Source organism: Hyperoodon ampullatus (assembly GCF_949752795.1).
Source record: "Hyperoodon ampullatus genome assembly, chromosome: 5".
Classification (NCBI taxonomy): domain Eukaryota; kingdom Metazoa; phylum Chordata; class Mammalia; order Artiodactyla; family Ziphiidae; genus Hyperoodon; species Hyperoodon ampullatus.
In genome coordinates this window covers 50,395,116-50,413,733 of record NC_136918.1, presented here as the reverse complement: position 1 = coordinate 50,413,733, position 18,618 = coordinate 50,395,116, and the positions used below count along the sequence as shown (strand labels likewise).

At 37.7% G+C, this 18,618-nt stretch overlaps 1 protein-coding gene across 7 annotated transcripts in view; it reads right to left on the bottom strand.

The window, feature by feature from the left end:
* PEX5L (peroxisomal biogenesis factor 5 like) overlaps positions 1-18,618 on the bottom strand; it is a gene marked incomplete at its 5' end in the record, with an annotated part of 187,067 nt that overhangs the window by 71,491 nt on the left and 96,958 nt on the right. For 3 of the 7 annotated variants that reach the window (XM_079705628.1, XM_079705627.1, XM_079705629.1), the window contains 3 exons: positions 5,617-5,713; positions 7,273-7,396; positions 10,287-10,481. In XM_079705628.1, coding sequence (XP_079561754.1) covers positions 5,617-5,713; positions 7,273-7,396; positions 10,287-10,481 — 416 coding nt within the window. Of the gene's footprint in view, positions 1-5,616; positions 5,714-7,272; positions 7,400-10,286; positions 10,482-18,618 lie in introns of all 7 variants that reach the window. The other 4 variants (XM_079705624.1, XM_079705625.1, XM_079705630.1 and 1 more) reach the window with 2 other exon arrangements.

Sequence of the window (18,618 nt, the reverse complement as noted above, 5' to 3'; positions counted from 1 at the left end):
CAGTGGCTGAGAGTCCGCCTGCCGATGCAGGGGACACGGGTTCGTGCCCCCGTCCGGGAAGATCCCACATGCCGCGGAACAGCTGGGCCTGTGAGCCATGGCCGCTGAGCCTGTGCGTCTGGAGCCAGTGCTCCACAACAGGAGAGGCCACAACAGTGAGAGGCTCGCGTACCGCAAAAAAAAAAAAAAAAAAAATAGCATACTCTCTGAAGTCAGACTGCCTGGGGTCAAATCCTGGTTTACCATTTCCTATTAATGGTGACCTTGGACAAATTAATCTCTATAATCCTCAGGGTTTTTTTTTTTCTTTTTTTTTGTCTGTGTCATGCGGCCTATGGTATCTTAATTCACAAACCCCAGGGCCCTTGGCAGTGAAAGCACGGAGTCCTAACCACTGGACCGCCAGGGAATTCCTAATTCTCAGTATTCTCATCTGCCAAGTGTATATTCACTTATGGAGTCCGTATAAGACTCAAGTGCAATATTTCATGTAAATAACACACACAAAATGCTCAGTACATAGTAAGTGCTCAATAAAATTGGTTTTTGGGACTTCCCTGGGAGTCCAGTGGTTAAGACTACACCTTCCCAATGCAGGGGGCACGGGTTTGATCCCTGGTTGGGGAACTAAGATCCTGCACGTCGGCGACATGGCCAAAAAAAGTAAAATAAACAACAAAAAAATTGGCTTTTGTTATTGTCATTTTTCTGGTTAGTGCTTATCAGGTGTGACTTTGGAAATTCATTTAAAAAATCTGTGTTTAGAACACTTTTGTTTAGTGGTTTTTACAGACTAGTTGGACTCATGCTAGAAGAGATCATCTGAACACTTGCCTCATTAAGATGGTCAGGATATTTTTTCTTAATCAGTCAACAGACATTTATCATTGAAAGCATACAAAAAACCTGTACCTTATGTGTCAAGAGCAAATTCCCAAAGTTTTGTGCAAAGGTGGGCAGCACATGGTTCCCATCTTCCTCCAACTATGAAATTCTATGTTATGGAACATCAACGCAAGTCAGGGCTGATTTTTAAAGGTGATGGACAGTCTATTAGCATACATAACTAAAAATTATTTTTGGAACTAGCCTCAAAATGATAAAAGAATAAAAATTTGTCCTTTTTTTCTGTCCTTTAACCATTAGCTTCTACTTTTGAATTTTGTAATTTGACAAACATTTTGTTTCTCCTTTTTGTTAGCATCCCTTATTTTTTCACTTTAAAAAGTATTTGTTGAGTACCTAGTATGTGTAGATTTTCTACTATGCTGAAAATGATCTTCAGATTTCTTTCCTTCCTTTTTGCTTTCCTGCTGTTCTTATTTTTCTGCCTTCTTTGCTTTGTTCCTTTCTTCCATCTTCCCTTGCTTTCTTCCTCATTGGCAGCTCACTGTGTGTGGCCAGGAGGGGAAAAGGGATATTGATGTGGCTCCTGTGCTGTCCTCCGAAAAGCAAGACTGTATTTACAGTGTACTATCTAATTGTTTCTACTAGACATAAAGGTCTTCATACTTCTTATAATCTCTCTCATCTTTCTAACTTTTCCACTGCCTCACTTATGACTTTATGGATAGTAGACATTCAATCTCATTTGTTGAACTGAAATGGAACAAAATGGAAGCCATTAGCATTTCTAAGAGTAAGAGGTTGAGAATGAATTTGGGAGGGGAGGCACAAAATTGTGTATGGCCTCAGATCGGGTGACAATCCTAATTCATCTTACAAAGTTTCTGGAGGAAAGTGATATTCTTTAAGATCACTTAACTCATATTAACCCTATAAACTAAGTAATAACCAGGGCTTGCAATGAAAAGGGAAATCAATGGTCTTGTGAGTTCTCTTAGGCAGATAAGCTAGATGTGGCTGATAGGAGGTGATGTGTGATGAAGAACAAGGGCTTTAGAAGCTGTGATTTGAATGCTGGGTCCTCTCCATTCTAGCTGAGTCACCTTGGGAAAATTACTTCTGTTCTCTAAGATGCATTTCTCGTCTGACAAATGGAGATAACATTAATTCTCAAGATTATTGTAAACATTTCAAATAATATATTAGAAATATCTTACATTTCTATTAACATGCATTTCCTTTTACATTATTCCTTTAAAAATTTAGAAAACGTATCTGAACTTTTAAAGTTTAGATTGTTCTGGTTTGGGATACTGCCAACTTGATGGAATTTTGACAATGTGGAAGGAAGCATTTGCTCTGCCAAAATCAGCAAAATCAGAGCGTTACAAGACTGTGACAGTATTTGGAGAGCCCGGCTGCCTCACCTTCTCATGAAGTTCAGCTTAGGGCAGCAAGAGCCTGTGTTGGAGCACTCCTTCCAGTGTCCAGACTTGAAAAAGAAATGCATGAACCATCACTCTCTGGCAGAAGTTTCTTTTCTTTTGCCTCACCACTATCTTATTTATGGAAAAGCTAATTTTATATCATTACCTTCTGTGTTTTTCTTCAATTTTTCAAATGTTTTTTTAATTTTTCAGATTGCACGATTTCTTTAAATAATTAACTCCAGGGAATACAAATAACACAGTTTGCATAATATCAAGAAATTTTATTCTTTAAATATACAGAGATTATATAATTTATTATAATCTCCTGCCACTCTGATTAGTATATTCAACACTATTTGGAAGAGATTAGTCTGTTTTTCTTTTTCCCCATCTTGAAAATGAACAAACATGAGAATTCTCACTGAGAGCTTTCATTCTCTCTGTGATTCTGAAATATGACTTTTGAGCAAAGCTTGTAAATAGCTCCTCACCTGGTGAACTAAGATAATTTATGTTGGCTTGAGGGAGAAGAAGACATTTCCTTGATTTTCTTATGAACCATCTGAGTGACTGGAGCAGTAACAAATTTTGGTCAGCTGAAATTGTTTACTTGAATAGTTTGCAAGTCAGTTTAAGTCGAATTTTTATACCATTTCATCATCTTATTTATATAAAGAGATCATATATTTAAGAGCAGTATGCTTCCAACAGTAAAAACACTTTTCTGTCTTTTATTACAAGTAGATGAATCAGTCTATTCTCTTGCTGTTCCATTTGAGTGACTTAATATTTTAGATGATTAAATCCCAAATGCATGAAATTTTCCTATTTAACCATAGGCTGGAATTAAAACTAGGAAATTATAAATTTCCTTAGTTTAGGCAAATCTTGTTAAGTAAACATGCAGTGTTTTTTAAGAAAACAATTTAAGGGATGAATACTTTACAAATAATTGGTAACATTCTAAAATAATTCACTATGATTTATCTAGACAGAACTATCTCAGGGCATTTTACATTATATTTTGGAGGACAATGTTGGGTATCTCATACAAATTTTCCAAAGCACATTGTGTTTTCTTAAAGGCACACCGGTGGGTAAGTGGAAGGACAATGTGGTGAGATGAAATCAGACAACCAGCGGGAGGGTGGCAGTCATTGGAATAATAAGATAAATGCATTGTGGGTCTCCACGGCAACCGAGGACCCCAGCTGATCCTCCTCCCCTTCACCTCTGTGTGGAAGAGCCCACCTGTGCCATGTCTTACCCTGCTGCAGAGACTAGTGTTCTCCTGCTATATTAAATTGTTCCAAGGACTTACCTGGCGGCAGAGAGGTTAAGAATCCGCCTGTCAATGCAGGGGACACGGGTTCGAGCCCTGGTCCGGGAAGATCCCACATGCCGCGGAGCAACTAAGCCCATGTAACACAACTACTGAGCCTGTGCTCCAGAGCCCGCGAACCACAACTACTGAAGCCTGGGCGCCTAAAGCCCATGCTCCGCAACAAGAGAAGCCACCACAATGAGAAGCCCGCGTACTGCAACGAAGAGCAGCCCCCACTCGCCTCAACTAGAGAAGAGCCCGAGTGCAGTAACGAAGACCCAACACAGCCATAGATAAACAAACAAACAAATAAATAAAATTAAAAAAAATTGTTCCAAGGATTCCAGTTTACGAAATAGTACCAATTATTTAGCTGAGTCTAAATCTCTAATGCACTTATCAAGAAACGTTTCTCTAATAAATGTTATCAATTTGCTTTTTTAAAAGATACATTCAGAATGAACAAAGATGAAGAAAATACATTTTCACGCTACATTTGCAATTCATTAAGCTTCCCAGGGTTATTTGTTCTGGAAGTTAGCTGACTTGTTTTCCGACTGAGTTCTGGGAGCAGTAATGCCCACCTCTCTCTTGTGGAGGGTGAGGTGCATGTGGAGGTGCTGTTAATGGCCTAGGTTTCCAGATGCCTTCCATTTCCTAGCTGCGTCCTCCTGCCCTCTGCCGCTTACTGGTTGTGAGAGTGTCGACAATTTTCCTTACTCTCACTGTGCCTTAGTTTCCCCCTCTATAAAATGGGGTTAAAAAATACACTTGGGGCTTCCCTGGTGGCGCAGTGGTTGAGAGTCCGCCTGCCAATGCAAGGGACATGGGTTCGTGCCCCGGTCTGGGAAGATCCCACATGCCGTGGAGTGGCTGGGCCCGTGAGCCATGGCCGCTAAGCCTGTGTGTCTGGAGCCTGTGCTCCACGACGGGAGAGGCCACAACAGTGAGAGGCCTGTGTACCGCAAAAGAAAAAAAAAACAAAACACTTAACTCATAGAGTCATTGGTCAGGATCAAGTGAGCTAATTAATATGTATTAGAAGGCCTTCTCATAGCACTCAATAATATTTGCTATTATCATAATTATCCCTTTACTCACTTCAGACAATATATCTTCCCTCTTAGTTTCAATACCTTATCTAGTAAAGTCAAGAAAATCTCTCTTGCTCATTTCATCCCACTTATTTCCAACTGGATTGTAGATGCGTGAACATGGACACATTTCTTAAGAGATCAAGACTGAACCCCTGCAAAGTGTTTGAGCAAATGAAAACACTGAGGCTGACGGCCCTTCTTGGCCCAGCCAAGGTCACTAGTCACAGGCAAACCAGTTACATTGGAATCGAGGGTCAAGTAGCAGACAGACAGGTCTGGTTCATGCCCTACTTCCACTGGTGATTAGTTGGGTGCCCCCGTAAAAGGATTTTGACTTTACCAAGACTCTTCAAAGACCGTTAAAATGAGGCCAATAATAATTCACAGGATTACTTGAGTATTAGATATAATATATGAAAAGCACAAGGTCCGTAATACTTAGAGGGTACTCACAAATGGTAGTTCTTAGTCTTATCATGATTGCTAATACTATAATTATTTATTCCTTAGCAACAAACTTATTTTAATGTGACAGTCAGGATGCTGATATGTGAGTACCTTGGTCTGTAGGGCAAAGTTGTGAATGACTGCTCAAGATGTAATTTCCTCTTCTTTGTGCCTGTTACATAAATTGTGCTAATACTGGAGTAGAACAGATTTTATATTGGAAAATAATGTAACAGTAAGTGGTAGAACAAGGAAAAAGTGCTAAATACATGGTGAGTTCATTGACACATTTTCCAGCCAAATCTATCTATCTATCATCAGTTATTTTAAGCATTGAGACAGATAGTGAGAAAGCATATGAAATAGAAAATACAGAAAAAATACTTCAGATTTTTCTGGTGAAATTTTAAATATTTATGACATAAATTATCTATTAGAAAAGATAGGCGCATTGAGGAATTGGTTTTGTTACCTGTGTTTGAGGCACCAATTCCAGCTCTGCAGCCGACTCAGAGTTCAGGGCGCTTTTCCCACCACTCAGTTCTGGCTGAGATCTGTGCTCTGAGGACCTATAAGGGACACATGGTGGAAATTAATGTAAATCAAGAAGCTAATTCACCTAGAAACCCAGTCAAGAAATCTGGTTAATTTGGATCGTTGAGAACCATGGTAACAAAGCTCTCAACAGACTTTTGATGAAAAAGATAACGTATATTTCCATTATAAAGACCATGTTTGGAATTTAAGTGGCTGCAATGTGTTAGGTGTTATTGTCTCTGACTGATTTAGAATTCAGGTCAGTTATATGCAAAGAGTAAATAAATGCAAAACCAATTTTGTTACAGAGTTCTGCTTCATTAAAAAAGTAATTTTGAGGTGGGGAGGGGAGCTTCTCACAAAGTGTCTCAGTGAGATTTGATCTTTATATAGAATTTGAAATGTCATAATAAATGGAGATGTGTGACGGGCAACAGGAGTCTGAAACATGCTGTCCTTTAGGAAGCTTTAAAAACATGGTAAAATTCAAGTGGCTAGTTTTTCTCATGGGCATCCATGGAATATGCTTAATTAGTGCATTATCCGACAGTGGTGAGTAAGAAAGTCAGAAAGGTTACCTGTGTAGCCAAAAACATTTAATTTAACTATCATTCATGTTGTACATTGAATATACACATATGTAAAAATACACATGCACATAGGGCTTCCCTGGTGGCGCAGTGGTTGAGAGTCCGCCTGCTGATGCAGGGGACACGGGTTCGTGCCCCGGTCCGGGAAGATCCCACATGCTGTGGAGCGGCTAGGCCCGTAAGCCATGGCCGCTGAGCCTGCGTGTCCGGAGCCTGTGCTCCACAGCGGGAGAGGCCACAACAGTGAGAGGCCTGCGTACCGCAAAAAAAAAAAACAAAAAACAAATCCCAAAAAAACACATGCACGTATTTTGATTGATTGGCTCAGTTACATGTTCAGAAAATTATCAACAAATATTGTACAAATATTGAATATTAAATTATGAATCTACCAAAGTCCTTATTGGCTGAATTTTTGACAATTCAGAATGAAATAATTTAGTTTTAGAAGCCACAATTATTAACATTAATAGGGGGTTATAAATGGCAGCAAGTATCTGGATTGACTTAATTCTTTGGCTACTTCAGTAGACAAGTATATGACACATAAATGGCTTTTTTTCTTTTTTTAGTTTTCTTTTAAAATATTTTATTTTTAAAATTTAAAAAAACTTTACACAATTTTTAAAGGTTACACTCTATTTACAGTTATTACAAAATACTGGCTATTCCCCACGTAGTACAATACATCCTTGTAGCCTATCTTACACCCAATAGTTTATACTTCCCACTCCCCCATCCCTATACTGCCCCCCCAACTGATAACTACTAGTTTATTCTCTGTATCTGCAGGTCTGCTTCTTTTTTTGTTATATCCACTAGTTTGTTATATTTTTTAGATTCCACACATGTGATATCATACAGTATTTGTCTTTCTCTGTCTAATTTATCTTACTTAGCAGAATGCCCTCCAAGTCCACCCATGTTGCTGCAAATGGCAAAGTTTCGTTTTTTTTTATGGCTAAGATAAATGACTATTTTCTGATATTAAAATATCTTACCATAAAAGTTCTTTTGATCCAGTTCTAGATGAGCTCGATTTTCTCTCTGCCATGGGATGTCCCTTGCTATTTCGATCTCCATGAAACTTAACATCATCCCATTTTTCCAGTTGTGTTTGAATGTCTACTAAGGAGACAAGAAGGGGGTGAGGGGGACGGGGGAGAATACGAGGTGCAGAGAGAAGAAGAGACATTAAGACTGAGAAGTCTTATACAAGTGAACTTTAATTAACTGATACTCTTCTACCCCAAGACCAAAGGCTGCAAGAAAATTAATTAAAACATGTACAGCTACATAAATATGAGACCTATTAAGAGAAATGGGATTGCTTTTACAGTTAAACAATCAAGTATATTTTTTTACCTGAATTTATTTCAAGAGCGGTGTGCATTCTGAATTTTGTGTATGAGCCCATGGGATCTGGTAAAGAATGAGCATATGCAGTACTATCCTATGGGCCTCCAGCTAAGAGGTGGCGTTGAGGCATTTCTGGCACATTTCTGGAAAGGAATTCTGTTTAAAGAGATGAGCCTTGTTATTAAAAGGAGGTGGGAAGAAACTGGAACACTTTTTACAGGTTTTGTTATAGACTACCTAATTTTTCACCAAAGAAGGGAATTTTTAATGGGGATAGAGAGGAAGGAGGCAATGGAGAAAGTTAGTGTATGCTAGGACCATTGTCTCCCTGTGGCTTAATTCTTACAAAGAACCTGGCTGGTTCCCTCTCATGAACAGGTGTGTGACTGTGAACAATCCACTTAGACAACCTTAGGGGCCAGTTTTTTCGCTTATAAAAAGGTAGGTTTGCAGTCAGTGTCCTCTAAAGTTGTTTAAACTAAGAATTTTTATGACTTCTTCACAAGGCATTTTCTCAAAAGTGGAGAAATGAAAGTATCATTTATGTGTTTATTATATTATATTGTAATGTATTTAACAATATACCCTTATGCATATGTATAAATTTCACTTATTGAAATGGAATAAACCTAGAACACATGGATGATGAGGAAATAATTATAAAATTTTCCTCCAGAGAGACAAGCCTCAAAAAGTGACGTGGCAGAGGAGCGCAGATCCTATGTGTACAGCCAGTTTGAGCAGCGTGCTGGTTCTCTTCCCTTTCTCTATGAGCTATCCTTGGTGAGCTCATCTACACTCATGACTGTGATGGCTATTCATAGGCTTCTGACTTTCAAATCTCTATTTCCTGCTTGGTTCTTTCCTGAGTTCTAGATTTATACATTTAACAGTCCATTGGACATCTCTACAGAGAAGCTCCACAGTTTCCTCATATATAACAGGTTCAAAACTGAACTCGACAATTTCCACCTTGACATCCCCCCCCACCCCACCTTCTCCTCTTGTACCCGCATCACAGAGTTTGGCACATTCTATATCTCTTCCTTGCTGGCATGCATATATCTACCCAGTCCACAAGTCTTGTTTTTATTTATTTATTTTTGAACCCGTCTCCCTCTCACTATCCCCTCTGTCACTCTCTTACATGCCTGTATTTTCTCCCTGCCTCCATTCCTTTCTCCACACATCCAAAAGAGAAAAATTTTTCTAAAATAGAATCTGTTGATGTCACTCCTCTGAGTAAAAACCCTTCAACCCTGCCCTCCCCCCAAACTTAACGGCCTGGCATCCAAGAACTCCCATTATCTGACCCCTGGTGACTCTCAGATTTATTTCTCAGTACTCTACCGTTCTTGAATACTGCAGCAGTGCTTGTATTTGCTTGAAAAGGCATCTTTCTGTGTTTGTCTCCTTGTGTGTGACTCCCTTTCTCTTCTGCATCAGGAATGCCCTGCCCCTTCCTTCCCACCTCTCTCTGATCCATATTTTTCATCTGGCAAATTCTTACTCAACCTTCAAGACTGCTCATATAGTACCTCTTATAAGGCACCTTCTATAACCCCCTGGCTGGGTGACGGGCTTAACCTGGGCTTTTCTTTATTGCAGCACATAGTACATATTTTATTATAATTATTTTAATCATTTTTCTACCTCTCCACTAGACTGTAAACTTACTAAGGGGCAGAAAGCTTATATTATTTATCTTTGTATTTCTAGCACGTAGTATGGAACACAACAGATATTTAGAGAAGTGTTTACTGAACAAATGAATAAATTAATTCATGGTCATCTAACATGTATATATCACAGTGCTAAGTGATTTTACATATATGTATATCCCCTTTAACCTTTGTAACTTTATGGATAAGTTACTAATATGCTCATTTTATGGATACTTACCCATCCATGTTTCCCTTGGCTTTCTGAAATAACTGTTACCTTTCTTTCTCTTAAGAAAGGGGAGCTTAATTGACTGGTTCCATGATCTGAGGTTAAGGTCTCCTTTCTCAGGAAGATGTACAGTGGAGAGAAGTACCAGCTTTGAAGTTAATTAGAGCTTGGCTCAAATTCCAGCTCTTCCTCATACTAACTGGGATCTTGGGCAAGTTATTTAAATTTGAAAATTTGGTTCCTCATTCATTTCAAAGAGTTGTGATGAATTAACAGGCTAATATATGTAAATCAAGTAGCACAGTTCTGGACATTGTAAGTCATCAGTGAATTGTAGCTGTTATTATTGTATTGGACGTATCCCCACACATGTTACATGTTACTGTTCCTTCTGGCTGTTCCCGGACCTTGGGTTAGAGTTTTCTCTTTCTAGACTCTCTTCCCCTATAGACTGAATTCTCCTAGAGAGCAAGACTCGTGTCTTATTTTTATTGTAACTCCAGTGCCTAGTGTGGTACCTGCCATCTATCAGAAACTCAGTACACATGGGTTGTATAAATAAATGTATAAATCCACACCAGTTCTGCAAAGTTGAGCTCCCCAACTGCTACTTAATCTAAGCACAAAGAAGTGTGTCCTGTCCAGTTTCCTACATAGAATTAATCTTTTCTACTGCTTTATCCATGGTTTTAATGTCATTTGTAGAACTTCCTTGTTGTATTAAGCACGAGTGAACAGCAGCAGACACAAGCTATTGCCTTACCTAAGTCTAGGGATGCCGTCTCTGCGTTTCGGAGAGCCTGGCCTCTCTGCTCAGCATCCGCACTGATGAGGTCAGGCCCATCAGCCTTTTTCTTGAGGGATGAGGTTTTCGATGAGGCCTCCAACTTCTTGGCTTTGGTTTGGGTTTGAGAGACGGGTTCACTCAGGTCAAGGAGATCTAAACCTGTGGTCAATACTATCAAAGATGGAAGAGGTTAAGAGAAGCTCACTTACTGCTCTGAAATTATTTTTAAAAAATAGGTTTCAGTTGGGTGCAGAAGGATTTTGTGTTTGTAGTGTAGGTTAGAAGAACCAAATTAAGTTAGCTCACCACTGATTTATAAAAATAGTTTGTATTTAGACTGGGAAGCTTGCTGCATGTCCTCCTTTATTTGTCACGGTAGAAATCTGCAGAACAGGACTTAGACCAGCCTCACCAGTGATGAAGGTTTGAACGGAATTAAAATGATAAAATTGAATCTGAGTTCAGGTACTATTTACTTTATGGCTTTGCTTCATTTATAAAGAGGTTTATTTCAGAGTGCAGTTTTTCCAGAGCAGAGTCAATCTATCATTTTCAGAGAGATGCTTGCAAAACAGTGATGAGGAAGATTTGGTAAAGTTTCTGAATGTCTCTGTGCTTTAATTTCAAACTAATAAAGTATCCAGGGTATAAAGGAATGCTGTTAATAATCTTTTATTTAATTAAGCAGTTCAATCAGAAAACGGCTTGCTGTTTGGGCCCACACTAGAGAGATATTTTATAATCCATAGTTAATGAATAGGGTACACATGTTAATGCCTTTGGTGCTTAATATGCAAATTTAAATTTCAGTGTAACAAACCATAAAATGGTTACACTTTTACTTCCCAGCAGGTTGATTACACTGTGTTAAATACTCTAATGAAGGCAGAAATAATAATTTGTTCAAATGCAAACTAGGCAAATGAGAATTAAAAAGGCAAGCTCTGTAACCCTTCATTCTTCTCTCTCGTAAGTGCAAGTGTTTGACTAGCTCATTGTGAGAAATGGTCCAGCCCTACCTCTCTTTCAGCCCTGGTACCTGAGGGGCTGGCTTCTGAACTGGCCTGATGGCTTCCTAACCTAGGGTCTCCACCTGGCTAGCTTAGGAAAGCCACTCAAGTGACAGGGACACTCCTTGTGCAAACCCTTCCCAGCACCGTCTACAACTGCAGCACCTCTCCTTCTCCTCTTTGATCTCCCGGCTTGTCTCTTGGTAGGAAATGGATTTTTGTTGACATCTCAACACTCTTCCATCTATTTCCCACTTGCATTCAAGGCAGGGTCAGGGCTTAATTAATTTCACAACCAGGATTTCTTTAGTACTGAACTTTGAGCTCCTCATGAGCTAACCATCCTACGGGATTCTTAGGATAGAATCTTTACTCTCAGTAATCTTGCTTTCTGATTTCAGTTACAAATTACAACAGTTGGATGTTAATGGTGAAGTGGAAAGACCTGGCTCTACCACTGCTTAGCTGTGTGACTTGGAGTAAGCTTCTTGACCTCTCTGAGTTTCAGTGTCTTCATCTGAAAAACGCAGAATTAAGTCTGTCCTTTAGGTATGATATGAAGATTAAATTATCTAATCTGCAAATCAAATGTGTAAAGTGCCAGGCATACTGTAGGTGTTCAATAAATGTTATTTCCATTCTTTGGTGGCCAATTTGTGATGCTTTTCTTTCCTTTTCCTTGTTCTTGCTCCTATTTTCCTCACTCCTCTCTGTTTCAGGCAAGAATCAGATCCATACACCGACAGAAAGAGGAAACACCACTGGGAATAAAATGGAGGACGAGACAAGATACTGGTTCTACAGAAGATGCTATGAAGTAAATTTTTCATAAAAAGGCCTGAAAGTGTCATCTCATCTGAGCTTATCTTGTCCCAGTCTTCCTGAGGAGACAGGAACCACTTTCCAATGCAAGATGCTCTGAGCTATGAAGAGTATTTTGTGGCCAGCAAGTACTTGAATGTGGGGGGAAAAGAGTAGCTTTCAGAGCTCAGCTGCCTGGCTTGATGTCTAAAATTTAAATGCAGCAAGCAGCCAAGGTAGGCTAGGATGCCACACATTTCATATCCTTTGAATGTTTAAATAGAAATTTCCAGGCCACTGTTGTGTTGGCAGGGGTTCTATAGGCCCACCGTGATTTCCTTATAACAGAAGGAAGGAAGTGGATAACAGTCTCTGGAATGCCATATATGTCTTTTTATTAATTGCGCAAAAAATTAAGAATGAGTCACTTGCTCCTACACTTATTTTAGAAACAAATTACATAGGACTCGGCTTCTTGCATATAGGAATTACATTTGTTACAGAATAATAACTGATGAGTATTAATTTAATTCTATATCTTTCTTACCATTCAGAATAAATGAATTGCTCAAAGACTGAATTGCGAATTCAAACTTGGCTCAGTAACGTTTTTTCCCCTCCAAACTGTCCTCAGCACTTCCTGCGTTTGTTCTGAGCTCTCTGTTCCTTTGTTCTTTTCCAAGCAAATGTGAAACAACTGCTTGACACAGACAAAAGGCCCTATTTGTTATAGTTGATGAAGGGGGTGCCTTGGAGGTTGAATGGCAAGCTTGAAGCTGAGAGAGCCCCTGGGAAACACAATTTCAAAAGCATAGAAGGATGTGTTCAGCCTTTCACTTTGTGAAGAAAGACAAATCTCATTTTAGTGTGTGTGTGTGTGTGTGTGTGCGTGTGGTGTGCACTTTAGTTAAGATAAAAATAAAGGGGTTTCATATGGGGTTCGAAGATAGCATAGCTTAGCATGGAAGGGGGTGTCTGCTCTACTGATTTTCTTAATCTGATTTTAAAGATTCTCTTAGACACATGAAGGTTTGCGTTCCAGAATTTGTGTTTAAATTAAAATAATCATCTGTTATAGTGGAAGTGAAATTGTGTGTGTACAATTGTGTGAGAGAGACAGAGAGAGAGAGTGAGAGAGAGAGAGGAGAAAAGGAAACAGAGAGTGACTTGAAGATGCTATGCTGTTGGCTTTGGAGATAGAATATGGGGCCACAAACCAAGAAATTCTAGGTTACCATGGAAAAGGCAAGGAAATGAATTCTCCTTTAGAGCCTCCAGAAGGAATGCAGCCCTCCTGACACCTTGATTTTAGGACAGCTGAGTTCCAGAATTGTAGGATAATAAATTTGTGTTGTTTTAAGCCACTGAATTTGTGGCAATTTGTTACAGCAGCAATAGGAAAATAATACAGCTGGTAGGTCAGTGTCCATAGAGGATTCAAACACAGTCCCATCACCCCCAAGCCTGTGCTCTTCACCATTTCTCTCTAGACTTTATGTGATCTTGGAAGCAATGTGCTGACCCTGTTGATGTGGATTTGATTATTTTTTGTTTAGCTACCAATTATTTGCCAGTTTGGGTAGTCTGAGGCATAATTTAAATAGTTGGCAACCGCAAAAACTTTTTTTTTTTTTTTGATAACAATTCCACTGGGTGGAATTTCCTAAAGATAGAAGATGTAATATGTTATATAAGTACTTGTTTCTATCTCCCTCAAGGACACATGATTGAAGATCACAACCTATTGAACTGGAAGGCTCCCACAGGGCACTGAAGATGTTTATGAATACTAGATTACTTGGGCCCTAGGAGGTGAGGCTGCTTAGAATAGTTAGGATAAGGTAGCACCTATTATGAAGCACTTATTTGATACTTTAATGGTAAGTACAATGCTATTAACACCACTACTGTATAATGAGCCTCAGATTTTCAGTGACTTTCTCTAAAGGAATAAATCTACAAGGAGTGGTCAGAGAGGACAGACCATGGACAGCCTGACTGGGGCAGTCACAGAATGTGCTTCAAGGAGCTGATGGGATCTCTGTTCTGATTTGTAAGCTACTCTGGCATTCCAGAAAACACGGAATTCTTTAATATAATGCTTACAAAGCAAACTCCTTTAGGAAGGATTTTGCTAGTGATGTCAAATAGATAAACTGGACTTAAATAATTCAACCAACTTTTGCCTTTTTATTGGAATACATAATTAAAGCTACTTCCCAAATTTCTAAGTTCTCTAAAGTGGCATGCCATTGGGTTCATGGCTATTTGGGTTTTATAAAAATGTATTTGGAAAAATTACACTAATTCTGCAGTTAAGATATTTAATTAGGTGTCTGTGATGGCATCGTGAACTTTGTTAAGGATATCTTTTCCCTTATATATAGGGGTTTCTTTGATAGGTATACAGGTCCCATACCAAGGAGTGATACTCTTATTTTTTAAATCTTGAAAAATGTTTCTAAAGTAATTGTCCACTTAATAGCTCAAGATTATGGATAAATTATTTTTAGATTATGTAGATTGATAAATGTAAGCCAAGGACCCCTTATTCTTCTTGCTTTTCAGAAGACTCTTTCCTATACTTTGACATATATTATATTTTTTGGAGATTATAGGATGAGAAGTTATTATTGCAAGTTTTATAGTAATTACTTGTCCTATAACATAAGCAGTATCTTAAAAATATCTATTTTCTAGTTACTGTCAGAGCATTTTTTACATGCATCTGTGTATAATATATATTTACCATTTAAAAATCAAGGATATTAGCAATCTTGGTCTACCTACCATTTAGGGACACAGTTTAAGAGGGTCGAGGAATTAACTGTCTATCTAGATTACAGATGAATAAAAGATAATTTAGGATGTTAATGTCAAAAAAATGGAAAACATCCTTATTTGATCAGCTTGAAGTTATCATCACTGGATGACAAAAGTTAATCTTAATGTAGAAACAAGCAGAAATTAAAAAAAAATTGAAATACTGAAGAACAAAATTACAATTTAGAACTTCTATGAGGTAGAAGATTGATATGTTCTTTTAGGGTCAGAGGAAAAAAAAACTGCATTTGACTGACCTTTGGAAGAGATAACTGCTATATTGTTTACTTTGTGTTGAGTTATATAAGAACTATATTCTTTATATAGTTAAAGAGTTGTCAAGATGGTGGCACACTGGATTTATTTTTTCATTGGAAGAAAATGCCGAGTATAAAAGCCTCTCATCTTAATACAAGGTTCTTCAAATTTCTATTTGATTGACTTGGTACAACTTAAAGCAGGTTCTGCCCCATATTTTTACTCCAAGATTGTTTACTATCCATTCCTTAAGTGTAAAGACATACATAATGTAATAGACACATAATGTTCAATGACTGTCCTGATTTCACAATGTAATTTCATACTATTCTGAAATGATGTTCCATTTAAAATGACTGTTAAAAATTTGGACAGAAAATGATAACTATACCTTTTGCCCAGAAACTTTAGCTATAAAATTATTGGACCATGTTAGAATTTTTTCTAAGGTGTTCGTATGCTAAAGTTTCTCCTTTTTAAAAATGTATAATAATGTGAATTATGTTACATATTGAGATATAAATTGTGGGTCTGGAATAATTTTAAAAAAGAACTATAATCCTTAGGGATTAACAAAAATATAGTGTTTCTGCCTTGACATATATATATATATATATATATTTTTTTTCTTTTTGACAGAAAAGAAGATAAAAAATATATTTAAAAAGCAACAGTCAAGGTGGTACAAATAAAACAAAGACTAAGATGATTAAATTTAATAATTCCAGTACATATGTTAAAAATTGAGTAAATATTCCAATTATCATAGAAAAATTGTCAGAGTGAATTTTCTTTTTTTTTTTTTATGGTTTGAGCAAAAATTGCAGTTCTGCAACAATGCTGATTTTATTTGTCAAATTTAAGTTCTCCTAAACACATAGCTCTAGAATGCTCTTCTGTTTAGGTTACATATGGGCACCATATTTAACTGTCCAATTATCTTTTTTTTTTACATCTTTACTGGTGTATAATTGCTTTACAGTGGTGTGTTAGTTTCTGCTGTATAACAAAGTAAATCAGCTATACATATACATATATCCCCATATCTCCTCCCTCTTGCGTCTCTCTCCCACCCTCCCTATCCCACCCATCTAGGTGGACACAAAGCACTGAGCTGATCTCCCTGGGCTATGTGGCTGCTTCTCACTAGCTATTTATTTTACATTTGGTAGTGTATATATGACCATGCCACTCTCTCACTTCATCCCAGCTTACCCTTCCCCCTTGCTGTGTCCTCAAGTCCATTCTCTACATCTGAGTCTTTATTCCTGTCCTGCCCCTAAGTTCTTCAGAACCATTTTTTATTTATATATTTTTTAGATTACATATATATGTGTTAGCATACAGTATTTTTCTCTTTCTGACTTACTTCACTCTGTGTGACAGTCTCTAGGTCCATCCACCTCACTAAAAATAACTCAATTTCGTTTCTTTTTATGGCTGAGTAATATTCCACTGTATATATGTGCCACATATTCTTTATCCGTTCATCTGTTGATGGACACTTAGGTTGCTTGCATGTCCTGGCTATTGTAAATAGAGCTGCAATGAACATTGTGGTACATGACTCTTTTTGAAGTATGGTTTTCTCAGGGTATATGCCCAGTAGTGGGATGGCTGGGTCATATGGTAGTTCTATTTGTAGTTTTTTAAGGAACCTCCATACTGTCCTCCATAGTGGCTGTATCAATTTACATTCCTACCAACAGTGCAAGAGGGTTCCCTTTTCTCCACACCCTCTCCAGCATTTATTGTTTGTAGATTTTTTGATGATGGCCATTCTGATTGGTGTGAGGTGATACCTCATTGTAGTTTTCATTTGCATTTCTCTAATGATTAGTGATGTTGAGCATCCTTTCATGTGTTTGTTGGCAATCTGTATATCTTCTTTGGAGAAATGTCTATTTAGGTCTTCTGCCCATTTTTGGATTGGGTTGTTTGTTTTTTGGATATTGAGCTGCATGAGCTGCTTGTATGTTTTGGAGATTAATCCTTTGTCAGTTTCTTCATTTGCAAATATTTTCTCCCATTCTGAGGGTTGTTTTTTGTCTTGTTTATGGTTTCTTTTGCTGTGCAAAAGCTTTTGTTTCATTAGTTCCCATTAGTTTATTTTTATTTCTATTTCTCTAGGAGGTGGGTCAAAAAGGAGCTTGCTGTGATTTATGTCAGAGTGCTCTGCCTATGTATTCCTCTAAGAGTTTTATAGTGTGTGGACTTACATTTAGGTCATTAATCCATTTTGAGTTTATTTTTGTGTATGGTGTTAGGGAGTGTTCTAGTTTCATTCTTTTACATGTAGCTGTCCAGTTTTCCCAGCACCACTTACTGAAGAGGCTGTCTTTTCTCCATTGTATATTCTTGCCTCCTTTATCAAAAATAAGTTGACCATATGTGTGTGGGTTTATCTCTGGGCTTTCTATCCTGTTCCATTAATCTATATTTCTTTTTTTGTGCCAGTACCATACTGTCTTGATTACGGTAGCTTTGTAGTATAGTCTGAAGTCCAGGAGCCTGATTCCTCCAGCTCCATTTTTCTTTTTCAAGATTGCTTTGGCTATTTGGGGTCTTTTGTGTTTCCATACAAATTGTGAAATTTTTGTTCTAGTTCTGTGAAAAAATGCCATCGGTAGTTTGATAGGAATTGTAATGAATCTATAGATTACTTTGGGTAGTATAGTCATTTTCACAATGTTGATTCTTCCAAGAACATGGTATAACTCTCCACCTGTCTGTATCATCTTTAATTTCTTTCATCAGTGTCTTATAGTTTTCTGCATACAGGTCTTTTGACTCCCTCGGTAGGTTTATTCCTAGTTATTTTATTCTTTTTGTCGCAATGGTAAATGGGAGTGTTTCCTTATTTTCTCTTGGAGATTTTTCATTAGTGTATAGGAATGCAAGAGATTTCTGTGCATTAATTTTGTATCCAGCTACTTTATCAAATTCATTGATTAGCTGTAGTAGTTTTCTGGTAGCATCTTTAGGATTCTCTATGTATAGTACCATGTCATCTACAAACAGTGACAGTTTTACTTCTCCTTTTCTGATTTGGATTCCTTTTCTTTCTTTTTCTTATCTGATTGCTGTGGCTAAAACTTCAAAAACTATGTTGAATAATAGCAGCAGAGTGGGCAACCTTGTCTTGTTCCTGATCTTAGCAGAAATGGTTTCCATTTTTCACCACTGAGAACAATGTTGGCTGTGGGTTTGTCATATATGGCCTTTATTATGTGAGGTAAGTTCCCTGTATGCCCACTTTCTGGAGGATTTTATTTTAAATACGTGTTGAATTTTGTCGAAAGCTATTTCTGCATCAATTGAGATGATCTAGTGATTTTTCTCCTTCAATTTGTTAATATGGTGTATCACATTGATTGATTTGCATATACTGAAGAATCTTTGCATTCCTGGGATAA